The sequence below is a fragment of the Punica granatum genome, chromosome 8 (assembly GCF_007655135.1).
Source record: "Punica granatum isolate Tunisia-2019 chromosome 8, ASM765513v2, whole genome shotgun sequence".
NCBI lineage: Eukaryota > Viridiplantae > Streptophyta > Magnoliopsida > Myrtales > Lythraceae > Punica > Punica granatum.
In genome coordinates, this window is record NC_045134.1 from 11232556 (window position 1) to 11260151 (window position 27596).

Genomic DNA, 27596 nt, shown 5'->3' on the forward strand with positions numbered 1-27596 from the left:
AATTGAATTTAATTCTAAAAGAAATATGTTGTTTGAAACTTCTGTAGAGTTAATTGAGATGAATTGCATAATATTATTAAGAATACATTTTAGAACGAATTGAATTATGGCCAATTCTTGTTGACTTTATTAATTCATAATATTATTAATTTCATTCACGATATAAAATTAAACTCGTAACAACTAATTGAATCGAATTATGGCCAATTCTTGTTGATTTTGGTCCAATTTCAACTCCAACACAAATCTTGCATTTTTAATTTAATTTTTATATCTTTTACAATCCAACCAGCATAATTCAGTTAAATTCTTCTCAGGTGAATTGAATTCTTGCATAAGAGGATTCCAAACAGTGTCGAAACAATATACCAGAATATTGGTGGAACAGAATTTGAAACAAACTCTATAAATTGTGAACATTAAAATGAATCAAATCCTTAGTTACTATAAGTTAAGTTTGAACAACAAATGAAAGATTTCGCAAAACCTACCAATCCTATTCAGCAAATATCTGTTCCCCAAAAACACTCAAATTCAAGCGACAATATATAAAGGGAAAAAAAAAGAATTACATTATCAGGGAAATTAATGGGGACTAGGGAACAATAATAATAAAACAAAAAAGGGGAAATGGAAAAAGGAAAAAGGAAAAAGAAAATAGGATTTTGCTAACCTCACAAGATAAATCAGTGTCTTGGGTCAAACTGATTTTCTAAGATCCGCTCCCTACCAGAATGTCTAAACTTTCCCGTCGAGCTCAGTGGACTCGCTGCCGTGTTTATGTTGTCTGCTCGTGGGGAGAGAGTGACTACTACGTCTCTCCTTTCCGCCGGGCTTAGATGAGGCATTCCCATACCAGATCATTCCCATTACTGCTATCACCATGCCCACCACGACTTGAAGATTGAGGCCTTCCTTCCCAAAGAAGAGGAAGCCCATTATCAGAACGAGGATTGTCTTCATGTGACCAATCACTTGAAAAGAGACTGCGCTAAATCTGCCTATGCAGATGAACTGACTCAGATTGGTCCCAACGGCGATAGTGCACGAAAGAACTATAAACATCTGCAGAAGGCCAGGATGGATATTGAACAGTCAGAAGATTATTCTAACCGAACGTAGACAATAAGCAGGAAAGCATGTGAATGATGACGTTTCTGCTTAATTTTTCAAAAGAAAACTCACTGTAATAATTAGAACAGTATTCAACAGAATATAGCTTCTATTAATTGTCAGTCCTATGTAGCAACCAAGTTTTCATTCATTTCATCAAATTCCGTTTTTGGGCAGTCATAAAAAGGAAAACACTGCATCTCACAATGGGAGCAGCTAAATTTTTATTGCTTGACCAAATTCCGAGGAAGATATGGCTGCAATCCTGGATCTCTTCAAGACTAAAAGGGGGTGTTCACCCTATAGTTACCACCTAGTGCAGACATGTGGGACGGTGGCATTGATTCCTTAAACAGTCATTTAGGTGGTGTAACCTATTAATCAGTGGCATGTTGGTATGGTGAAATGGGCAATCATAGTATATTATAGCTTTTATACTATTACATTTTTGCCGTATCAAATGCACCATCAGTGCTTAAACAATCGGTTTTAAGTTACTTTGATTAATTCATGACCAATCAATTGACTAAACTCTATCAAGCTGACCAGGCCCTTCTCTTTCATAAATCAAATAAGTATGTCCCCAGATATGAGAATGCAAATATAAATCTATGGGGGGAAAAAACATATTATTACCAAAGCCTTGACCACAAAGTACTACTGAGAACTTACCACAGAGACTATGTCATAGTCATAGGCATCCACTCTTTTGTTTGTCATCCAATAATCCAGAAATGGGCCTAATAGCAGCAGGGAGGCTGCCTGGGCAGGAGCAGTATGTCCAAGCAAGTTGAAAGAACTCAATGAATATTTCTTTTGAAGGAAATGAACGTACTGCACATGTAGATATAACAAAATTATCACACGATGAAGTTATGAATCATATAAATGGAAGAGAAAGACATTTCCCATCAGCAAATGCATTAAACGTAATTATGATATCAACAATAAACTCTCCCCAAAAGGAACTCACATATTGTTGAAGTGAAGTGCTCCAGACTGCAATGAAGGCAGCAATAAAGCCTCTAGCATTGACACTGACGTCTGTTATGGTGCAAACACCAACACCCAGCAAAACAACAGCTATGCTTAACTTTGTATCTCTAGAGTATCGTATTTTGTCCAATACAACTTCCAGAAAGCAGGAGACAGGAATCATGCTTAGCTTTGCAATCTGCCAATCGATTAACAGCACATGAAATTTTAAAATTATTTAGAAAGAGTTAAAAAGCTTAGAATCCACAAGTTAAGTTACCTGATAGAACCCGACTGAGTTCCACATTAGACTGACGTTCATTCCAACAATAGAAAAGTTGGCAAAGATGACAAATTTTAGAAGCTCTTGCGGAGGAAGATGAGAGGATTGGATGTAGCCCAACCACCGCAAAACAGCAGTCATCAGCGTCGTGGTAGCGAAATGCAAACCAGTTAACGTGGTTGCTGCAATAAAGTTTACTGAAAACTTTAGAAGAAAAGCAATTGCACAGTGAGCGACATCCTAATGCCAATTTTTATTTTATTTTATGAGTGACTGCACCATGCTTCCAGTTAGGTAAACAAGATCAGCAGGACATAATATTGCAACTTTTTATCAAGAAATTTCAAAGAAGAAGCTTACCAAAACTGAAACCATAAGTAGCCATCAAGGCTTTATTGACGATGATAATTCCAACTGATGTGACAACATTGAACATCCAAGCAGCCACATCAGCAGCTGCCTTTCTGTCTGCCTTGCTAGCAGGAGCCATCTTTATGTATCCCAAGCAAATCTTCCAAAAGATTAACCCTCAGCCTCCATAAAGAAAACTCTCGAGTTGGAGTCGCAACAACTAAAATGACTTGGAGAGGTCCTAAAAGGAAGTGAAGATCATCAGAAATGTAAAATAAAATTGCCTGGATATCAGCAATTTTATAAGTGATGTATTGGAGCCCTAAACACCATGCTATATCTAAACATGGTCCTGCTCCTGTTGCCAATACACATTACCAATTAAGTAATTACTATGGCATCCCAAAATCTTCTCTTTCAAGCAAAAAATTCAAAGTTAGGAGAACAATCACAAACCGATAAAAAAAAAAAGTTGTCATTGCAGAATGATGAGGGCACTTAATTCAGTAGGGTCAAGAACCAGATTCCCATCATTTATGGAAAATTAGTATAAACTTTTTGAGGGTTAGGATTTTCATTTCCCCCTCTTTCTGGACTCTTACATACATAGGCTTCATCGAAGCAATCCAAAACGATTTCATGAGGGTTCATTACCGAGATCACACCGCTGCAATCAAGAAACTTCAACAGATCTCAAATCTGTCCTCTCAATCATTGAATTACAATTTACACCAGATACAAAACTGGGGAAAGTCGAAATCACTGATTCAGATTAGATCACTGCGCGTTCATCAGCTGGCCGGAAGCCCTTACACAGAAATCAATAGTAGTCACAGATTATGCTATCAGCTCAATGTACCTACAGCACGATCGGTTGAGCTAACCACAGTACATACCGGACCGAGCTGTGGCTTGGATTTAACAACGTTTCAGCTCAATCAACAGAATTTTGAACTGAATTTGTCGGGTTCAATACGAAAGGAACTACTTTAAAAGGAATGCGCAATTAAGTAAAATCATTATTAAACGATCCAGAAACCTAAGACTAAGGGAATCAAACTATGCCGCGTTCCTGCAGCGGGAGCTGAATTTGAGTTGACGGATCAATGAATCTGACACCGATCAATCCCAATCCGTAATCTAATGAAGCAATTTGAAATGTACCTTCGGAGAAAACCTAGATCCACAGTGATCGGCGTCCCGAGAAGCGGGAGAGACTGATGGCCGGTGAGGCTGAATGGGAGCTGAAGGCGGATTGATGAAGAGAAACGTTAGATCGGTGGAATTGAAGACTTTGAGGATTTGATTCGGAAGCTGCAGTGAGAGAGAGAGAGAGAGAAGGCTCCGAGCTGGCGGTGAAGGAAGTAATAAAAGCCGCCAAGATCTTCACTTCGGTTTTTATTTCTTTCTTCTTCCGTTTTTTTTTCAAAATATTTAACACAAATTAAAAATAAATAAATTGTAATAGAAACCAACCAGTTATTGGTTGAACTTTAACTTATATCGATTCCGGAACGATGAAAACACAAATTTGAATATAAAGAAGCGCATATGTTAAGATAAGAATTAACCTTAAAATAGATATGAAAAGGCATGCATATACGTAGACTTAGCGATCATTACTAGTAAAAGATGAGTTAGAAAATATAAATTTGAAGTCCGCGTAACTCTATCAACGCCACTTCTATTATATAAGATGTCCTTCGAACTTCTCCAATAAAAAAAGGAATGAGCTCCCCGCCAACCCCTAAGGTAAGGTGGCCTGAGTCTGGCCACCTCGCTAGAGCGATCGAGGACTGGCTGGAGAACCCCCAATCAGGTCGGTTCCCTTCCCATTTTTCCCTGTTCGAGATTGAAAAGCATGGGGAGAGGGGAGGGGAACTGACCCGGCTAGGGGCTCCCCCCTCCAACCCCTCGAGCAAGGTGGCTGGACTCGGGCCACCTCTCTTTGGGGATCAAGAGACGGCGGTGGAGCCCCCAGCCAAGTTGGGGGCCCCCTTCCCCCTCTTCTTGTTTTCTAATAGAAAAAAAAAAAAGGAAGAGGGGTGGGGGGCCTCGACCAGAATGGAGCTCCCTCGACCCCTCGGGCGAGGTGGCTCGAGTCTAGACACCTCGCCTGAGGGGTCGAGGGCCAACGGAGGAATCCCCAAATGGGTCGGGAACCCCCACCCCTCTTCCCCTATTTTCTAATAGAAAAATAGGGGACGAGGGGAGGAGCCCCCCAACCCATTTGGGGATTCCCCCGTCGGCCCTCGAGCGAGGTAGATGGACTCAGGCCACCTCGCCCGAGGGGTCGAGGCCGGCAGGGGAGCCCTTTGTCTGGTCGAGGCCTCCATCCCTCTTCCTTATTTTCTATTCAAAAAACAAGGGAGGGGGCCCCAACCCAGATAGGGGCTCCCCCCCCCCCCCACCCCCTCTCCGGCTATGACGTCATTACTGCTCTTTAGCTTAGCTTGGAGGCATCTCCCACGCCCTTCACACCCTCTTGATCGCTGTCGGCAACCTCCGACTAAAGCTCCCAGCCATCGTGAGTCCCTTCCCTACTGTACGGTAAGACACACACTCACTCTCCTCACATCTCCTAGTTCCATCTTAATGGATTACCGTTCATCTCCTATTATTATTCTCGTCAAAATGATGATTCTTTTTGCATAATTTTCTTATTTCCGACCTTCTTTTGTTGCTGCTTCTCGGTGATGTGTTTAAGGAGGAAGAAAAGAGACAAAAATATGGGGCCAAATTGAAAAATGAGAAATATTAGGGTCTTATTGAAAAATGAGTAGGACCATAAATCCAAGTCGGCAATTGTCAGTTGCCACGTCAGAAATCGCGATGAAATTGGAGACGAATGATATATTTGATCTAACGTAGGTAACGTGCTGCTAGTTTTGGAAAATTTGAGAGTTTATGCTAGATTTGGAAATTGAGTGAAAGTTCATGATTTTTGACGTAATTAACCCAATTATATATTGGTTACAAAAGATATTAAATATAGTAAAAAAGAGTTATTAAATATGTAATAAGTTTGTAATAGAAAAATATGTAATATATAAGTATGAAAAGTAATTATAAATGATAAATATTTATGTCGAAGATCTGTTCATCCAAAACCTATAGAACATGATTTGCCAAAACAGTTTAACTCTATCTTTTCTATTAATATTATATCATACGATATTAGTCGTATAACACGTGCTTTACACGAGATAGAACGTGATTTTTTCCAATTATTTTCTAATTCTAATTTAGCTATATAGTTCCATTGGCATATTTCTGTGAGAGCTTGCAAAGAATAGAGCATATAATCAAGTACAAAAGTAAGATCCCCAACCAAGTCTATTGTGTATTTTTTTTATCAAAAGAGAGTGTAAATCAGTGGCACACGCCCTTGTCCGTGGACCTAGAGGTTGTAGGTTGATATCTAATGGGGCTGTCCGTGCCCATTTATTAGTTATTTAGTATTTTCCATTTATTGTATTAGGCATTGTACATCCTTTGTAACCGAAAAAAATTGTGTAATTTTTCCCAAAAAAATTAGGTAATTTTGATATTCTCAATGTATGGGAAGAGAGTCGGAAAGACAAGGGTGAGAAAATGTTTTGTGAGGGGTAGAGAGTACCAATAAATGAAAAATGACTTATTTCATTAAGTCAAAATTTTACTTACTATTTAAGTGATTTTTTACTCAATTATTAAGTAGATAAGACTATTATATTTCATCTTTATCTTTCTCTCCTATTCATTTTCTCATGTAACAAACTTATAACTAATTTTTAAGTACTTATTTAATTAAGTTGTATACAAACACGACCTTTCTTTTATTTATATAATTTATGTCCCAAAGCTAGCATGATGCATATCATATAATCTCTTTTCCTAAATCATTTTTTATATTTTTAATTTTAAATATTGATATGAGACAAACTTATTCACAAAAGATATTAATGAATATGTTTTCACTAATATTATTTTTATTTAATGTTTGTCAGTGCTCATTTAAAATCTATCTAATTCTATGGAGTTGTCATTTAATTTCATGGAATTGAGCCATATATTATCAGATTAACAAAATTATGTGTACAAAATAAATTTATATGTTAAATGATAAGTAATATTAGTCATTTAATTTTAAATAATAATGTCAATAGATTATTGAAATATTTTTAATTTCAGCGGTATAAGTTTTTAAAACAAATTAATAGATTTTGAAATGTTAGCTTTGTCTTAGGATTCTTTGACATAAATATAATTGCTCACTATTCTTTCCTATTTATATGAGTTTCGTTCAACTGTACTGACATCAAATAATATCGAATGGTTGACACTTTTAGATCTTTAAAATTATTTTATAAGAAATTAAATTAATAATTGAATCAATATATTAAACATTATCTAATGATCTCTAATAATTATTTGTCTATTATATGGTACAAAACAAACGTTGTATGCTACATATAAAAAATTTTATAACTATAAAATCCATACTGACAAACTATTATAATTCAGTTTCTTAATTATTTTGTAAATTTAAATTCAATTCTTTATTATTAATTTTTATTTACAAAATCTGTGCAATTCTGAAAACATAGTGTATATATACACACACACATATACCCCTAACATTAATTGCAAACAAGTCTACATAATCCTAGTATTCTATCTCGTGCATTACACGGATTCATTATCGTATACCTATTAGTATTTTTATGAGAACTATTCAATTTTTAACAATAACTTTCTTATTAGTAAAAATAAATGATTAATTTGAAATTCAAAATAATAATCTACGGTAATATTAGACTAAATATAAATGATTAAATAAAAATTTTGTAACTAATTTTATTATACTATATGAATTATATATTGATTAATGATCAATATATTAATTTATCATGGATATTTAGTTCATATTTTTACTAACTCACAAATTTATTTTTGCTCTAAAAAACATTGTTTTGTGACATTCTAATTTTCAAATGTTAGTTTTTTTAATGATTCATAAGCTTATAGAATTTGTGATAAATTTTAATTTTTCAGATAACCTTAATTCCATTAAATCAGTGCCTTGTGAAAATCTTTATATTTTCTGAAAATTACATAAATCATTATTGATTGTTTCTTTTAGTGTCCTATCTTTGTATCATAAAGTTGCATGATTTATTTAATTTTTTAAATAAAAAAACTTGCTTTTAAGTCATTTAATTAATTAATTAATTACCCCATTGATAATTTGAACAATTTAAATTTGAATTTTAAATATTTATGAAATTACGCATTTTTCATTATTTATACCAACTTCTAATTAATATATATATATATAAATATATATATAACTATAAAATCTACATAGATAGATAATTTTCTAAATTATATCAATCCGAGGAGCTTCCTCATATGTTTTTTACTATATATATAGATAAATGGATATATGAATACTAAAATTAAAATTTATTTATAATTATAGAATAATCTCAAATTATATCATATCTTCGACCTTAATTGAAAAAATAAGTACTAATAAATAAAACAAAACATACAATTTTTTTGCATTTATTTTTCAAATTTAATAAGAATAAGAAAATTTTATGAAAATTAATTGATAAATAAAGCAAATTGATATTTCTAACTCTATTAAATATAGGCCTATTAATTGTTTGTAAGAGTGAATTTTATTATATATATGAATATGGATTAAAACCCCTGAAATGGGAAAATTCTATGGCGATTCACTTTTCTAGTGCAATCAATTTTGGCACAGTTAGATTGTATTAATGAATAAGGATAAATAAATAACTGATCATCCAACGATTGAAAATGTGATTACGTCATAATGACTATACCATAGAATTGCGCCCAAAATGACATAAGATTTTTATCATTACTTAAATATCCTATTATGATAATCACATGCGGCACATGCATTGTTGCAACTGAATTATATGAGCACATATATATATATATATATATGAAAGCAAGAACGAGATATGCCCGACCAGATAATTTTAGAACGCTATGTTTCTGAATAGAATTTTTTCAAGATTTTTTTATTTTTAAAATTTTTTAGTTCACAAGGAGTTTTTATAGATTTGATAATATATTTTATAGATATGTAAATAGTAGAGGAGATGATTTCAAATCCTAGCTTTCCATTTTTATCATTACTTAAATATCCTATTACAATAATCACATGCGGGCACATAGTATTGTCGAATATGAATTATATGAGCACATCTATATATCTACATATATATATATATAGCAAGAACGAGATGGGTCCAGTCAAATAGTCTCAGAATGCTCTGTTTCTGAATAGAATTTTTTCGGATTTTTTTTATTTTTAAAATTTTTAATTCACGAGGAGATTTTATAGATTTGATAATATATTTTATAGATATTTAAATAGTAGAGGAGATGATTTCAAATCCTAGCTTTTCATTTATAGATGTCGTATTATAGTCATGTAATTATTTCTTACCAAGTGAATAAATCATATTTGCTTTTCTAAATTAAATCGGATTATACTTTCTATATATTGTATGTTACGTTATAAATAGGAAGTATCACCTACATAAATTGTTCCCTATTCAGCTCCCAAAAATAGGTTTGCCACTAGACGCAGCTCTAAAAAACGCAAGGTGAATTTATTAATTATTGTTGTTGTTGTCTATCAGTAAATAAATCATATTTGCTTTTAAAAAAATAAATCAGGTTACACTTTCTAGATACTGTATCTTACGTTATAAATAGGAAGTACCACCCACATAAATTATTCCCTATTCAGTTTCCAAAAAATACATTTACCACTAGATGCGGCTCTAAAAAACGCAAGGCGAGCTGCTCAATTATTGTTGTTATATTTTATATGTAAATAATAGAGGAGATGATTTCAAATCCTAGCTTTTCATTTACAGATGTATTATAGTCATGTAATTATTTTTTACCATGTAGATAACTAATATTTTCTTTTCAAAAATAAATCATATTATACTTTTCAAAAAGTATAATCTACAATGTAAATAAATCATTTTAAATATAAATCATGATTATACTTTCTTGATGTTGTATGTTACGTTATAAATAGGAAGTACCACTCACACAAATTGTTCCCTATTCAGCTCCAAAAAAATGCATTTATCACTAGACGCGGCTCCAAAAAACGCAAGGCTACTTGTTAAATTATTATTGTTGTTGTTGATATTGTTGTTATTGTTGTTGTCGTGGTCGTTTGTTTCACTCCAAATTCTTGATTGCAAAAATATGAAAACCGTAAAAAAAACTAATCTCAACTTTTTAATTTTTTTTGTGCGTCTACCTTTTTATGTTTTTGCAAGCTAGAACTGTCCTCAGTTTGGTTGCTTTGTGTTTGTCTCTTCTCTATCTTCTTCTAACCTCCGTATTAATTTCTTTCCTAACAAACGTTAAATATGGTTCAAGAGACCAATATAATTATACCAATAGTACTGATGATTTAGCAGCAAGAAATAAGATTAGTCAATGAATAAGTTTAATCATCAAGAAGTATTCCTAATGACTTAGCACCTATAAATTTAAATCTTCACCAATTAGAAAAAAGAGTTTTCCTATCAAATAATGATCGTAAAACTATTCCAGATGTGAATTATTATTTCAAGAATTTTCTAATCAACGATTTGTTGTTGTTATTATTATTATTATTATTATTATTATTATTATTCTTTTGATTGTCTCACTTAAAATTGTCCAAGAATAATCCGTTTCGAATAGAATTTTTCTCGATTTTTTGAGTTTTTATTATTTTTATAATAATTATTGATAGAAAAGATTCTTTTCAATTTCAAAAGATTTTTCATGATAAAATATTTATGGTAAAATGCAATAACCTCTCTTAAAGATTAGAGAAAAGCACTTAACCTCATTTGTTGAGAAAATATGCACTTAATTCCATTTGATTTAGTTGACCAAATTATGTTTTCTTGTGAGAAGGTCATAACTCTTAGTTTTTTTTTAGTCCATACATTTATTTATTTTTATTGAATAAGGTTCATACCACATAAAATGTCCATACAAGGTCTTTACCATTTTTAAATTTAATATTATATTAAAGTAAATTTAAAATAAATTATAAAAATAGTTGAAAGCTTTGATAAGGAGGACAAATAAAGAGAGGGAGGGGGGACCTATCCCGATCCAAAAACCAAATATCCCAATTTCAATTTCAAATGATTTCATACTTTAATTAGAGTCTAGGGTTTTTGGAAAAATCTGATATGGACCTGACCCTAACCAAATTTAAATTTCAAAATATCTTAATTTGTTTTATGTGACTTTAAATTTGTATATGAAATTGGTTATTTTCACAAGTATTACACTCAATGTCATTTGAGTGTTTTTTCATTTAATGACCACCACCCAGTTACTTGAGGCCTTTCTCCTCCCTCTTTGAACAATTTCTTTTTTATTTTATTTTTTTTCAAAAATTTAAATTTATATTAGAAAGGCCTTATAAAAATATTTGTATAATGTGATTGCTTTATTCAATAAAAAGTAAATGTATGGTCTTGAAAAGAAAAATCAATGAGTTATGAACCAATTAAAGTTTTTCCCAAAAATAATAGTGTTGTCAAATAAGTCAAATGGGACTAAGTGCCTATTTTTTTAACAAATAGGTTAAATACCATTTCTCCAAACCTCAAGCGAGGTTGGTGCATTTTACCCAAAAATTTAATATTTAATAAATCACAAACCTTTAATTTTTAAAAATTAAAACATGATTTTGGTTTCTCTAATGTTTAATATTGAATATTAGAATAAACATATTGGAATTTTATGAATTTTTCTAATGTTGATTTTTAATGGAATTTTCGCTGCTTTAGTTTTTCTAAATTTTATAACAATTTTTAATCAAAAAATTATGAGTCTTTAAAAGATATTTAAAAATAATAATTTTTAGTAAAAAAAATTTAATAAAAAGACTTTTAATTTGTAAAAAATATTTTATGTTAAGATCTAGATAAAAAAGAAATATTTTTCTTTTTTTATGATATATTGTTAGTCACATAATATATGATAAATCATAAACTTTGAAACTTTTAAAATTGAAAAAAGATTTTGAGTTTTTCTAATTTTAATATCCAATATTATGAATTTTTTCCAATATTGATCATTGAATGAAATTTTTCGATTTTTTTTAATTTTTTATAATAAGCCGAATAAAAAAATATTTTTAATTCATTATCATTCATATATATATATATATATGTATGTATGATATAACAAACTTTTGATGATTGTAAATTACAATATATAGTAGATTAAAATACATGGATGATATGTAATAACATTGACAAAAAGAAAAAAAATGAATCACGTTTTACCAGTGCAACGCACGGGCTCCACGACTAGTAATATTATATGAGCTTGATAAGACAAACCTTAGTGTTCCACAGTGCGCATGCAACTTCCCTAGCGACATGCAACATGCATTATATAAATGGTCCTTGACTTGAGGGAGATCTTACCATAATCTTCTTTCCTTGTGATTCCACTCCCGCCCTCCAACTATCCTTTGGATGGCTGATGCCGTGCTTGGGCTTGGGCTTGCACAAAATCTAATTATGGGCAATTCCCCATTGGCCACCATATATAACTTGCCATGCTCCTTTCTTCTCCAACCTCAAGTGGATTGCGTTAAACCCAAATAATCTCGTGGGCTTCATTTGATCCATCTCATGTCTTGACCAATCTTTCCCGCGAAGAGCGAAAAATAGATATAAGTAGGGGTCAAGAACAAGCATGAGAGAGATAATAAGAGACGAACAAGAAAGAATAGACGAGACCGAGTTGGTTTACTTGGTAGAGAAGATGGATGTTTTTCTTATTTCTTTTTCGACAAAAATAATATCTTATTTACATTATTATTTAATCGAATGTCTCCTATTGTAGTCATTCTTATTTTTCTATAGTTTGATGTTATTGTAAAACCCACTCCTATTTATTCTCTTATTTTTACTGAAAAAAGCAATAAAAATTTCTTAAAATTCGATAGTCCAGAAAATGTATCTCAATCTCTTCCAATGCAATGGGATCACTAGTATAAGACATGACAACTAATACCTCATATTGAAACTCAAAAAAGAAACCAACACTTATCTTCTTCGGCTAGACATGAAAACACTCGATAGCTAAGACAAACCTCAGTGTTCCGCAGTGCGCATGCAACTTCCCTGGCGGCATGCAACATGTGTCATCAAGCTCATATATGATAGGATATATAAATGGTCCTTAACTTGAGCGGGATCTTACCATAATCTTCTTTCCATGTGCCGTCACTCCCACCCTCCAACTATCCTTTGGATGGGTGATGCCATGTGCTTGGCTTGGACTTGGTACTTGCACAAACTCTAATTATGGGCAATTCCGCATTGGCCACCCATAATTGGCCAAATTCCTTTCTTCTCCAACTTCACGTGGATTGCACCGAATCCAATTAGTCTCATGGGCTTCATTTGGTCCATCTCATGTCTTACCCATCTTTCCCTTGAAATGCGGAAAATAGATGTAAATTGGGGCAATAACAAGTAGAGAGAGATAATAAGAGACGATCAAGAAAGAATAGAGGAGGCCGAGTTGGTTTACTTGGTAGAGAAGATGGATGTTTTTCTTATTTCTTTTTCGAAAAAAATGATACCTTGTATATACTATTGTTTAATAGAAAGCCTCATGTTGTAATTGCTTTTAGTTTTTCTATAGTTTGATCTTATTGTAAAACCTTACTCCTACTTATTCTCTTATTTTTACCGACAAAAATAAAATAAAATTTCTTAAAATGCAACTACTTTCTTTTCATTGAAAAAAAACTAGCCACATTTACTTAATTAGTTACAACTATCAAATATTCATAAAGATAAATCATAATTCCCATAAATCTAACAAATTTTTCATAAAAATAAAATTTGGGATTGGATAAAAATAGAAAAACAATTGCGCACATGCGTATCGCGTGTGTGAGTGCTAGTTATAAGTTATTTTCAAGAACATAATTTAGATGAAAATGTTGAAAAACAACTAGATACTATTAGGGGTAATTAGGGGTGTGCATGAATACCGAGTATACCCGAAACCGATTGGAACCTATCCATTATGGTAGGGTCCCAGTAATTCTAAATGAAAATTGGGTAGGGTCCGGATAGTAATTTAATGAATTGGTGAAAATAGGTTTCGATTCTGGTTCCAACATACACGGTACCCACGGAACCGGTACCTGGGACCTATATTTTTTCTAAAAAGATTATTTTATATTTACATATTTTTTTATGTGCAATGTAGTAGTTACATAATCCTAAGGAGAGCTTATTTGCTTTGTCTACTAAGAGGAGTTACATTATCATTCTTTTACCAAACAGTTACATAATCTTTTAGTTGCCTATTTGCTTTGTCTATTATATAATCCTAAGGAAAGCTATATAATCATTTATTCTGTGGATGGATGTGATCCGACTAATCTATGTCGACATTTATTTGTTTTACAATATTGTGAATGTGATCTTTTTTCTTTTTAGTTATTTATTTCATTTATTATGCTTAAAGAGAAAAAAAAATTCACAGGTTCTAACAGGGTACCCGAAACCTGTAGTATAATTCAGGTTTTGGGTAGGTTTCAGTTTCCAACAGGGTAGGGTTCGGTTTCAATTTCAGGTATAATGCAGTGGCTGGCGATCCTTTTGTCACTCTTAGGTTCCGTTTGGTACACAAGAGTATAATGAAATGGAATGGAATGCTTCTTTCTTCATTGCATTTTATTTTTTTAATAGTTTCTTATTTACGTTAGAAATGGTATTCCATCATTATTATCTTTTTCCTTCATTTCGATGGAATGATGGCATGTTGATGTTTAAATGTGCCACATTATCATTTAACTTAACGAAAAAAATAAACGAAAATCGAAGGAGCGCTAGACTTTAAACAAACAATATGAATATGTATTGTGGCAGAAAATCATGAAGGTACGTGCTAAATTTGATATAAGTTGAAAAGTACATAATTTTTACCTAAGGAGGAAAAAACCCTCCTTGATGGGCAACGATCACGTGCTCCACAACTTGGGTTCCTTTACGTGCACCTTTCCCATCAAACAAAACTACAAAACCCCCTAGCGCACACTCTCTCTCTCTCCCTTGCAATGCAAAGGGCATAATTTCTCACAGAAAACGCAACCGACACGTCCCTGATCGGCCGGGACCGCCACGCCAGGATCGACCTAGAGAGGCCGCAATCGGACCCGGAGGAGGCCGCCGGAGATGGGGAAGAAGCGGAAGTCCATCGCCACGAGCCTCGACGAAGTGGATCGAACCATGTACGCCTCGTTCTGCAGCGCCGCGAACTCCCTCTCGCAGCTCTACACTCAGGCCATGAACCACCAGAAGCTCTCCTTCCAGGCCGGCGAACGACACGGCCTCGTATGTTTCCTGAAGCCGTTTGATTTGCAGCTAGGTTTTTGCGCGTGATTTCTCCTGCTGAATTTTTAATCTCATCGGGTTGTTCATTCAGTTTGTTGAGTTGGTGATTTGAGGGAAAATAGCTTCTTGTTTCAGCAAGCCTTGAGCTTTCTGTTGATGGAGGATTTCATAGGTTTATCTTTTGCTCTGTTGTTTGTCGTTGTTAACATGTTCTCGTTGGCCATGAATTGATATCTGATTGTGATTCTATTGAGATTATTAAACCTGAAATTGTTCTGATTTTCTGTTTAGTGTACATTTCAATTGTTTTCTCGCGATAGCCATTTGATGCTTCAAGCGAGGTGATAGATGTCGTCTTTTTAAAGCTTATAACGAGTTTTTTGCTCATGATAATACTTCCAGACAGACAACTGGATTGTGGAGTTGTTTTTTGTTCTTGATTTTACTAGGATGATACTGTAGTGACATAAAGAGTGGCTTTTCAAGCACGTTGGCTTTTTGGGAATATATTGTTTTGACTATGATCATTGGTTTAGGTGACTCCACAAACTTTGTTCAGCGACTCCACAGTTTTGTTGGTGGGTTTTCTTTGATGATGCAATTACTGAGGGTTAAATGCTGGTTATGTCATGTCTTGTGCTGGCTTAGTGATTTTAGTTTGCTTACAAAAATCTCTAAGAAAGGACTTGGTGGGTTCACGGTGATTGCTCAAAAATTGCAAATTCAGGACACGGTGATTGGTTTTGAGTTTGTTTCCTGTCTGCTGTTGATGTCTGTCTAGTCAATTCAAAATCAGTTTTTTTCTATGTTCTCGGTTCCTCGATGAAGCTTTCATCTTGTTGTATCTTTATTCTGTTATTACGGTTCTCTGCTTGTCGTGGATATAACTATCTGGATTGCAATCAAATGTTCTTGTCTTATTGCATTCGTGACGATTCATTTATGTGTGGTTTTTGGTTCTAGGAAAAACTTTATCAGTGGTTACTGAGGCAGCAAGAAGGGGGAGCTAGGGTATCAACTAGCGATGTACTTAACTATATTCAGGTATTTTTTCATTTATCTCAATGTTGTCTTCAGTTCATAGTTTGTTATACATTTTGTTGCATCATCAGAGGTCGATTGCCATCGATTGAATGTATGCTTTACTATTTGTATCTTGTCGCACTATTTTACCAGCAGTTTAGATATAATTTTTAGTTTACTCTTGATTGCCTAACAACAAGTTGGTACTTGAGGATTTAGTTCCTTTACTTGGTAATTCTTTTTTTAAGGAAATCTGGAAATCGTGGCTACTCTTACTTATAAGCTATTCTTTTGCTTATTGCCTACTGTTGATTATAGGCTATTGCCAGTTTCCCCCGAATTGATTTACTTATGGTCTTAAAAAAATTCAACTATTGCATATGAAATGCTATTATGTACAGCCACTCGTATATTTTTCTGATAGTTTTGATTTCATGCTGTATCACCCCAGAATGAGCTGGACTATCCTGGAGAGGAGCCATTAGTGTCTCCAAGGGCACCACAGCATCAACAATTGCATCCTGTAGTTCATTTTACGGGCTCAGGCTTAGGAGTTTCCTCGGCCTCTTCAGGCCCAGTAGCAGGGCAGGGACCTCGTTTTGAGCACTATGATCAGCCCAAGAACTCAGTGGTATTCGCAAACGCCTTGTCCAGCCCCATTCGTAGGAGCCTCCAGCCCTATCACGTGGCTCAGGGAGGATACTACCCTAGCAATGGAGCACAATTTGGAAATGGATCTCGGAACAATGACCCTAACTTCTTCCATAACCAGAATAGGGACTCCAATCCTCTCAGTTCTAGTGATTCTGCAATGGACATGCATGCAGACAGCCCAGCGCATGAATCCACTTAAATGATGATCGCCGGGTAGCCTGTTTCACAACCCCGTCCCGTGATCTGATCAACGGAGTCGCTGGAGAGTGCGAATTTGAAGTTAGTCAGTTTGATTGCGGTTCCTTGTGAGGCAAAGAAAGGAGAGGATCAAACCATTACTTAGGCACAAGAATAAGCACATGATGCTTGTCCAGATCACCCCACCAAAGTGAGTAGAAGCCTTAGTGATTGATGCATTAGCATGTCGTCTTCTCATTTCTAAGGTGTGTCATCCCAATAGCCATGAAACTATCAGCTGATCCTTTGTACTCTTGTCCCAATTGAATTCTTTAAGTTTCGGTTTATATCGTATACAGCTTTTCAGAAAGAACCTGAAGAAGGTTTACCTTATGGTACTGCTTTTTGTTTTTGTTTAGCTATCTACCATTTGTACTTAGTGGGAAGCTTGACTTGGGAATCATGCTGTAAATTTATTATATTCAGTATATACGTCTGAATCATTGCATAGTGTCATTATATCACAAGGTAAACGGAAATTTCATCAACCATTCTATACAATATGCTCCGACGTCAAACTTGATTGGTGGTGGTTATCATGGGGATAGTGACATTTCAAATATCAATTCCATATCACTCTGTTCATAGTGCCATAAACACAACATACAACGTTTACAATTGTGGAATTGAAATGCTGCGGAAATATAGTTTATTGGAAATTTTTTGAATTGTGGTTGGAAATATGTGCTGTGACTTTGTATACTTTCACAACAATATCGTAAGCATTGTGGAAATTATATAAACCTTGATGTCGTTTCTTTGTCGCATGGGTTTGTAGTGTGTTACAAGGGTTAGACTGTACGCACTGCTTCCGTGCTGGGTGGTATTCGAACCGCAGGTAGTCTAAATTGAGTATATGCAATCTAATGGTAGTGATAAGGCCAGAATGATTGATTACCAAAAACACGGGTCTTTTTGTTATCGAACTGAAATAGTCGATAATATGTTCTATTTCTCAGTCCCATAATGTGATATCAGTCCAGCCTTCATGTATTGCTGCCATGCGGAACGTAAGCTCGTGGTTTAGAACGATTTCAGGCTTGGCTTGTATTGTACTTGTGGAGAGCACTAGGGGATAAGTTTGTACATGATTTCTTGCTAGGAATTTTCAATTTTCATTGAGAATTAATAATGAAAGGTGAGAAGAAAGAAGAAGAATTCTCAGTAAACTCATATCGTGGATGCTTACCGTGGAATTTCGGTCGTTTTACGATGTTTATTACGGCTTATCCAATGTGCGTGTTTTCCGACTTATCAGAAGAGCTGCTTCCCTTATGCTAGGGATCCTGGAACGGGGCGAAGTGGGAACGGTGGGTCCAGCCAAGTTGGGAGTCTGCCTCGACTTCTCCCTCATAGGGAGGGTGCCTTTTGACGTGATATGAATACTCCCCCAGCCACCGGCATGCCCCTCTCTATCGGTCTCCTAGGTTAGGAGTATCCCATGAGGCTCTAAAGAACAATAATTGATGTCACTGCAAGTCAATATCTACGTTCCGATTTCGAGCCTTGATTCACTAATCAGGCCTACTCTCGAGGCTGACGACTCGTTAGCAATCCACCAATTCAGTTGGATGGATGGATGGATGGAATCTGAGTGTATTCTTGTGATAAGTTACGTGCTCTAACGGGTTGTTGGACAATCACCAACTCAGATGGAAGATGAAAAGATGGAAAAGAAGAGGGTTCCATGTTATGTACGTTCCCGTGACCGATCGATTCTCTAAAACGAAGATTGTCCGAGTTCTCAAACGGACACGAAAAGGAAGTGGTGAGGGAAAAAGAGTGATGTTGGATAACCTTCATTTCGATGCCTTTGTTTCTGATTCCTCATAGCCTGCAGAGTTGGCATGGCGTTGGCAAACAAAAGCATTTCATAGCTTCCATGGCCCCGTCTATCTTTTACCCAAAAATTGGTGAAAGAATCCCTAAAAGCAAAGTTGAAGAAGTACAACAAATCAAAGATTTGAACTGCGTACGAAAACATTTTTTATCTTTTAATTTTTGCTCGTAATTTTCACCCTGAACTTCAAACTAGATGGTGTCGGTGGCTTCACTCGTTTATTCAAATACCTCGATCGAGCATAACAACATAGAAGAAGTCCATATAACACCCAAAACGGCATTAACGGAATCTTCAAGTCGGACGCTCCCTGCCTGTTATAAAGACGTACATGGACGGATCTAAAAATTTTGTCTAAGGGGGCGAAATTCAAGACAAAATTCAAAGGGGATTTTATGTCATAGAGTCAAGAGGGCGAAAATACAATAATTTCATTGTAAAAGTGATAAATTCAACAAAATTTAATATAAAGTTCATAAATTTTCCCGAGTCCAAGGGGCGTCCCTTAAATCCATCACTGGTTGTGTAATTTCCCAATAATCCTCATAATACCAAATGAGCTATTCACCACCAACAATGATTCATTCAAGTGGTTCGGCGCTCGTTCCCCTTAAGTAAGGTCTCAGATTCGAGTATTGTGAATGGAGAAAATTCATGATTGGGAGAATTTTACCCCTTAGTGAGTCAACTCGGCTCAAACTGAATTAGTTGGGACCCATTAGGTTTTCGAATACTATGATACACACCAAAAAAACGAGCTACTCACCAAATTTGTAATTAAAACTCTTGATCTCATTAATTGGCCAGCTATTTTTCAGGAGATATATATCAAAATATATTTTAGGAAATCAACGCCCAGTAAAAACATAAATGATCTCGACGCTACGCCTTAGATCCGATGTTCTTTCTATGTTAAAATAGCAAGCGTTTGCATACTTATAAATGATCGGGTAATTTGTGTCCATTGAGAAGTTATTGCTCACTTCTCTTTTGCTGCAGACTAGACATATGGACCCGGAGAAATCGCTGAATTTGGTGGTGCGGTTTTGGTGGAGAAATGAGCTTTCGCAAGGATACCGTGTTCCGAATCTGAGTTCATCCCTCACACGTCACTCAATCAATCATCTTTGGCAGAATATAATAATTATTTTTTTCTTAATTTTATGTTGGGTTTGATTTGTAAGAAATATTTTAAAATTAGATTTTAATTTTGAAAAATAGTAGTATAAATGGTTATGTATGGGGTCCACTCTTTGACTTTGTATGAGTTATGTGATTTTGATTTTGAAAAAAAAAATGATATAAATGGGATCCACCATTTGATTTTGTATGAATTATTTTGTTTTGTTATGGATAAAATTTTATTTTATTGTGGATATAATTAAGTTAAAGTAAGATTTTAAAATTTAACTCTGAATTCAAACAGAGCATAATATTTTCGGTGAATCGCCGGTTAATTGAATCTTTGGCATTCATTTCTTCAACAGCTTAATTTCTTAGTTCTTTATTATCAAAATTCTATTTTGATGGACAGCAATTTTCCTTTTCCATTGGACAGACTCCTCATGTCATTGTACTAAGCTCTTTTTTTTTTTCCCGCTCTTTTATACACATATACATTATCATCGTCAAACATTTGGGCTTTTGTCTGAAAGAGAATGGAACGTGATGGATAATTTTATTAGAGAAAAATGATCATTTTCTAGAAGAAGTTGAAAATATGAATATGAATGTAATTAAAAAGGATGAACTTATTTATCATAATTTCAATTTATATTATATTTAATATATGAACCTCAATGAGAATTTATTGTACTTGAATAAAAGTTAGTTGAATGATGGAATGAGCATTAAGAAATACTATTCCATCAAGTTGGAGACAAATATCATACTAAGATAATACACATTCTACTCATATAGGAGACACTGATAAAGAATTGAGGAAAGGATTAAATATCCAAATCATTCCATTCTTTTTTATTCCGATGTACCAAATAAGCATTTCACTGTATATAGAAAATTCTCCACTCTCCTTAAGCAATTGCTCTCTCTCTCTCTCTTTTTCTTTTTTTTAATGTTGGACTTACATTGTAAAAGGTTAATCTATCAATATACAATTTTTTTTTTCCAGTGTGAAGGATTGGCCTACGGGAAGGTCAGTTGAGCTTTCTATCACTCTTCTTTTAGCAGAAATTAAGTACCATGCTAAATTTGACAAAGAAATGATGATTTGTGTTATAACTTATTAAATTTAAATAGCATATTAGGAAGTGAAAATAATGATAAAGTTTTACTAGCTGGTGCAATTTTTCCCTAACATTTTTATATCTTCACCGGATAATTGCACCAAATGCCCTTTTAAAATTAAATTTCGGGATTGTGGCTTCTTAAACCATGTGACAAGTAGTGACCCTCCTACAATGTCATTGTCATTCTAATATAATATGCATAGCGTGGTTACGTGGAGCTCTCAATAACTTCAATTTTTAGCATTGATTTCACATCAGTTAATTACTTATTATAAAATCGTGTTTGATCAGTCCAATGTCAACTTGATACTCTACATCATGTAAATTAATTAACAATCAAGATATCAGTAGAAAATGAACGTAAAAGAGATAGAAGGTTTTGGAATAACTTTTACATTACTAATTGAAAGAAAGGATACATCTACAGATGTACAAGAGTAGCAATAGAAGCTATCAAGAGAAATATTCTACACATTAAATCTACAAGATATCCTTGCTGTAAAAATGGAATTGGATGTATTAGGAATCGAAGAATCCGAAGATGATTTCCCTCTTTGATCGGTTGAATCTTTAGGATTTATTTCCCTTACTGTAAAGAATCAACATTGAGCAGAAGAAGTTGAAGTTCTCATTCATCTTCGTGGGTATGTATACAACTCGATTGTTATCAATAAAGGAAAGGACCATCTATGACTAAAATAGATTGTCCTAAGTATGGTATACAAGGATATACACATAAAATGCAACGAGAAGAAATTCTTTCCATAATACTCCCCCTCAAGTTGGAGAATGAAGATTCTGAATTCCCAACTTGCTGAGAAGAAAATGGAATTGATTGCGTCCAAGTGCCTTAGTAAAAATATCTACCAATTGAAAGCGCGTAGACATATGGGATGTCTCAACAGCTCCAGAGCGTAGATGTTGCCTAATGAAGTGGCAATCCATTTCAATGTGCTTGGTACGCTCATGGAAAACTGGATTTGATGCAATGTGAAGAGCCGCTTGATTATCACAAAACAAGTGCATGGGATCGTCATGATGAGTGCCAAGAGATTTGAGGAGAGAGCGGAGCCATAAGAGTTCACTACCAGTTACTGCCATGGCGCGGTATTTGGCTTCAGCGAAGGATTTGGAAACCGTTGTTTGCTTTCTGGTCTTCCAAGAAATTGGACTATCGCCCAAAGTAATGAAATATCCAGTTAAGGACCATCTGGTCATAGGACAACTAGCCCAGTTCGCATCACAATAAGCCGTTAAAGATAGAGAAGTTGGCCGAAGAAAAATCCCTTGTCCCGGAGATTGCTTGAGATAACGAAGTACTCGGATGGCAGCGTTCCAATGACCCTGGCGAGGATCCTGTAAGAATTGTGATAAAATATGAACAGGGTAGTTGAGTTCCGGTCTAGTGATGGTGAGATACAGAAGACGACCAATAAGACGACGATACTGTCCCAGCTCAGGAATGGGATCGCTGCTATCTTGAGATAGCCGATGTTGTTGTTCCATGGGAAAATAGGTAGGCCGAGAACCCAACATGCCAGCCTCAGTGAGAATATCCAGAGTGTACTTCTGTTGATTGAGAAAAAGACCCGAACTGCTTCGAATGATCTCTATCCCAGGGAAGTAGGATAATGGTCCAAGGTCCTTGATGCAGAAACACTGATGAAGATAATTCTTAAAGTGAGCACAGGAGTCAGAGTTATTAGTCACAAGAATCATATCATCCACATAAATGAGTATAGCAAGAAAGACACCATCACGAGAAAAGGTGAATAGAGAGTGATCGGCCTCTGATTGCCAAAAACTATAGTGGATGAGAGCCGTGGCGAATTTAGAGTACCAATTGCGGGAGGCTTGACGAAGGCCATATAAAGACTTCCGCAACTGACAAACCTTACCAGTATTAGCCGAACGAAAACCATGGGGAAGAGACATGTAAACTTCTTCATCTAAATCGTCATGGAGAAAGGCATTGTTGACATCAAGCTGATGCTTCTCCCATTTCTTAGCAACAGCAATGGTCAATAAACAACGTACCGTGACTAACTTGGCTACTGGAGCAAAGGTTTCATGAAAATCGACTCCTTCAATCTGGGTGATTCCCTTTGCTATGAGTCGAGCTTTGTACCGCTCCACAGTACCATCAACCCGTCTTTTAATCTTGAAAACCCATTTGCATCCAATAGGTTTTTTCCCAGGTGGAAGTGACTGAACAACCTAAGTGCAGTTATCCTCAAGAGCACGAATCTCATCGGCCATAGCCAAACGCCATCGTGGATCCTTAGGAGCCTCTAAATAGGTTCTTGGCTCTGTGTCGGAGTCAATGGCGGCAAGAAACGATAATTGTGTGGCATCGATGTCCAGATACGTTAGGAAATGCTCCAGAGGATGAGAGGTACCTGAAGAGTGAAATGGAGTGGGTGAGGTGATGAGGGGGGGCGAATCAAAACAACGAGCGGTGTGAGATACAAAATCATTGAGCCAACTCGGTGTGCGAGTATTTCGTGGAGCCTTCGAACGAGCAATGCATTCCGTAGGAGGCTCAGAAGAAGTAATCGGATTGGTAACAGGAGTCGGGTCGGGCCGAGGATCAGCTGGATCTAATGAAGATGAGAGGACAAGCTCAGCATAAGAGGAGATGAGTTGGACTGAAGGAGGCCCAGTTGTTGCCGTGTCGGGCAGAGCGGAAGAGAAATCGGGCGGAGCAGCAGAGGAGGCAGGTGGAGCGAGTGACAAATGCCGGCTAGGCTCTGCTGACGGGATTTGGGCTGAACCAGGCCCATTGTCTGGGATGACCTCTGTTGTACTGGGCGGCATTTGCTGGGCTGGATTCAGACCGAATGGGCTGAATAGCTCCCCCTGAAGTACTGGGCCCACAGTGTCTAAGAAATGAATCCCGGTATTAATTGAATTAGTGGGTTGCTCCTTGTTGAACGGAAAATCATTTTCATAGAAGCGGACATCCCGAAAAATAAAAACCTCATGATCCTCTAAATCATAAACCCGCCAACCTTTCTTTCCAAAAGGATATCCAATAAATATGCACTTTCTTGAACGTGACCCAAACTTATCCTTGATACGAGGATTATAGTGTGCATAACAGAGACACCCAAAAACTCGAATATGTTGATAATCCGGTTTCTTGCGAAAAAGTAATTCAAATGGTGTCTTGCCTGATAGAATGCTTGAAAGCGTGAGATTAATGAGATGTGCCGCAATAGAAATACATTCCCCCTAGAAATCAATAGGAAGAGAGGCCTGAAACATTAAGGCTCGGATTACATTGAGGATGTGATGGTTTTTGTGTTCGACTCGCCCGTTTTGTTGAGGCGTGTCGATGCATGAAGTTTGATGGATGATCTCATTGTCGGAAAAATAGTCTTGAACGACTCGACTTGTGAATTCCGATCCATTATCACTTCGCACTGTTTTCACTGTTCGATTGAATTGATTCTAAACCAACTTGCAGAAACTGATCAAGCAACCTTGTGCCTTTGACTTATCACATTTAAATTAAACCCACACACGGCGACTACAATCATCCACAATTGATAAGAAATACCGGGCACCAGAGTTGAATAAAACCTTATATGGTCCCCATATGTCACAATGTACTAATTGAAATGGGAAAGAGGCTTTATTGGAACTTATTTGAAAATTGGAGCGTGTCTGTTTTGCTCGGCAACATACGTCACATGGCACATTATTGTCTAAACGATGCATAAAGACAGAATTATTTTCAAACTGAATGCGGTAAGATGGATGTCCCAATCGTTTGTGCCAAATGTCTTCAGTCTCTGCTTTCATTGCTCGTGCTCCCTGAAATGATGAAGACACTCGCCGTAGAAGCCAGACCCCCCTCCCCCCGCGTGAAGTTCACCCACTCCAATTGTACTCCCCGAGGTGCAGTCCTGAATTAAACATAGACTAGTTATGTAGTGTACACTACAACCAAGTTCCCAAAATAATTGAGCCACAGACAATAAGTTGCAACTGAAATCCGGCACGTATAGAACATTATGAAGAACCATATTTACCCCAAAAGAAACTTTCCCAATAAAAGTGGCTTTCGTTGTTCCATTCGGAACAAGAATGATCGGTCCATTATTAATGGGAGTAATATCAAAAAGATTATCTAAACTACCAGTTATATGTCGTGATGCTCCCGAATCAATGATCCAATCAAATTTTGAAGTAATTGGCACAAAGTTCTCACCACTTAGTCGATTAACCTCACCATCATCACGTGAGACCATTGACATGAGTTGCTGTAATTGACCCTCAGAGAGATGGGCCAATCTGCTAAGGTCTATGGGCTGGTCTCCATGGGCCTGGGCTTGGGCCGCCATGTGGCCAACTGAACTGTGAGAATTAAACCGTTGGGCTGATTGATTGGGCCGACATTGCCTGCGAGAAGATCAGGCCGAACGCGTCTGAGATGGGCCGCCCGAGTGGAAATTTCCGGATTGTCCCAAATGGCCATATCCGAACCCGACACCTCCATTACCCGAACGCTGCTCAGGAACTGGGAATGAAGAAACCCCAAATTTACCTCCCGACCGTGGCTGCCCTGTCGAATTTCCCTTTGGATTTCGTTGATTCGACTGATCGGAGGTCAGATATCCATGAAGTTGGTAGCATGTGGCTCTAGAATGACCATTTTGTCCGCAATAGTCACAGAAGGGCCGTCCCCGAGGCTTGAAATCGCCCCTGTTCGAGCCAAAATTAGGGTTGCCGCCATTGAAATCGTTTGTGGTTTTGACTGCGAAACCCATCACTTCGGAGCTGGAGTCCCTTCCCTGAATGATTAATCGTTGAGCTTCATCATGAGAGGCCATGGAGTGAGCTCCGTTGGCGTTCAGCAGGGGATCCATGCTCAAGATTTGAGACCGAATGATAGAGAATTCGGGATTGAGTCCGATAAGAAATCGATGGACTTTCTCTTTCTCCTTGTGGGCGACGAGTTGAACACCAGTGTCATAGGTACAAGCCGGTAAATCGAGGTGCAAATTCAATTCGTCCCATAGACTCTTCAATTTCGAGTAATACTCTGATACTGACTTCCTCTCCTGCCTGAGCAAACAAATATTGGTTTTGATTTGATGGATTCTTGCTTCATTTCCTTGCGATAAACGTTCTTAGAGATCGCCCCAGAGAACTTTGGCATTTTTTGCTCCAGCTACAGATGCAAATCCTCATCTAAATGGTTAAAAATCCAGGAAACGAGCATCGAATTACATGTTACCCATAGTTCACGGTAAGATTCTCCCTCTGTTGGCTGTTGCCCCTTCCCTTCGATAAAGCCCAGTTTGTTCTTGGCTTGAAATGTTGTCTGCATTACCTGTGACCAGATGTTGTAGTTCCTGCCATTGAGTTTGCAGGAAATTAGTTGGGTCCCGGGTCCATCTGAGGGAGAAAGGATGTACGCTGGAGGCATGCCCCCACTGGAGTTACTGTCTTCTGTAGTTTTCGACATCTCAACGAAAAATGGCAAAACGAGATAACAGATGGCATATGACGCTCAGTCAAACTGGCAGAATGAGATAATGGGCGACGCTCAGTTTAGAGACTGGCATGATGGAAGCTCGACCAGAAAATAGGCCGGCAATGAGAAAAGATATCAAGACCGATGATACCATGTAAAGAATCGACATTGAACCGAAGAAGTTGAAGTTCTCATTCATCTTCATGGGTATGTATACAACTCGATTGTTATCAATAAAGGAAAGGAACATCTATGACTAAAATATATTGTCCTAAGTATGGTATACAAGGATATATACATAAAATACAACGACAAGAAATTCTTTCCATAATACTTACACTCCCCTCAAATCGGTCGCGGGTAGTGCCTAAAGACTGAGTTTAGTCCGAATGTCAAGTAAGGTAGGACGAACCATTGGTTTGGTAAAATTGTCAACCACTTGAAGAGATGTCAGAACAAAGCAAGTGACAATAGAACCAAGGGCCACTTTTTCATGGACAAAATGGTAATCGATTTCCACATGTTTCGTGGGAGCAGGAAACACTATGTTAGACGTCAAATGAATTACCGAGATGTTGTTCGAGAAAAGAATAGAAGGTCTCGATTGACAAAAACTAAGATCTCTTAGTGTAGGAAATCCATGTAAGTTTAGCAGCATCGACCGCAAGCGCTTGATACTCCGCCTCTGTAGTCGAACGAGCAACTGTCAGTTGCTTCTTGGAAACCCATGAGATACAATTTGCACCAAGAAATGCATAGAACCCTGTTGTGGACTGGCGTGTTTCTTTACATACAACCTAGTTGGCATCAACAAATGCATAAAGATCAAGGCTGCTAGACGATAAAATGCGGAGACCTAAATGAAGACTGCCTTATATATATCAAAGAATCCGCTTAACACGCTAAAAGTTAGCTAATGTCGGAGCATGCATACGCTGAGAAACCACATTAA

The 27596-nt window shown here is 36.3% G+C and overlaps 2 protein-coding genes across 2 annotated transcripts; one reads left to right on the forward strand and one right to left on the reverse strand.

The window, feature by feature from the left end:
- Positions 1-380: 380 nt before the first annotated feature.
- On the reverse strand, positions 381-4096 carry LOC116189389 (UDP-rhamnose/UDP-galactose transporter 6-like). Its single transcript, XM_031519044.1, has 6 exons — positions 3887-4096; positions 2732-2963; positions 2369-2553; positions 2087-2287; positions 1786-1947; positions 381-1065 (listed from the first exon to the last, which is right to left on the reverse strand). The coding sequence occupies exons 2-6, from the start codon at positions 2859-2861 to the stop codon at positions 739-741; spliced, it is 1005 nt and encodes a 334-aa protein (XP_031374904.1). The 5' UTR covers positions 2862-2963; positions 3887-4096; the 3' UTR covers positions 381-738.
- Positions 4097-14852: 10756 nt separating this feature from the next.
- On the forward strand, positions 14853-17526 carry LOC116189070. Its single transcript, XM_031518600.1, has 3 exons — positions 14853-15156; positions 16120-16200; positions 16631-17526. Exons 1-3 carry the CDS (start codon positions 14998-15000, stop codon positions 17030-17032), a joined length of 642 nt encoding a protein of 213 aa, XP_031374460.1. The 5' UTR covers positions 14853-14997; the 3' UTR covers positions 17033-17526.
- The last annotated feature ends 10070 nt before the right edge of the window (positions 17527-27596 follow it).

Coding starts and splice junctions, on each gene's coding strand:
- LOC116189389 (XM_031519044.1), bottom strand. CDS start 2,861: ATGGCTCCTGCTAGCAAGGCAGACAGAAAGGCAGCTGCTGATGTGGCT. Junction 2,554..2,731: donor TACTTATGGTTTCAGTTTTG/GTAAGCTTCTTC, acceptor ACTTTATTGCAG/CAACCACGTTAACTGGTTTG. Junction 1,066..1,785: donor ACTATGACATAGTCTCTGTG/GTAAGTTCTCAG, acceptor GGCCTTCTGCAG/ATGTTTATAGTTCTTTCGTG.
- LOC116189070 (XM_031518600.1), top strand. CDS start 14,998: ATGGGGAAGAAGCGGAAGTCCATCGCCACGAGCCTCGACGAAGTGGAT. Junction 15,157..16,119: donor CCGGCGAACGACACGGCCTC/GTATGTTTCCTG, acceptor TTTTGGTTCTAG/GAAAAACTTTATCAGTGGTT. Junction 16,201..16,630: donor ATGTACTTAACTATATTCAG/GTATTTTTTCAT, acceptor GTATCACCCCAG/AATGAGCTGGACTATCCTGG.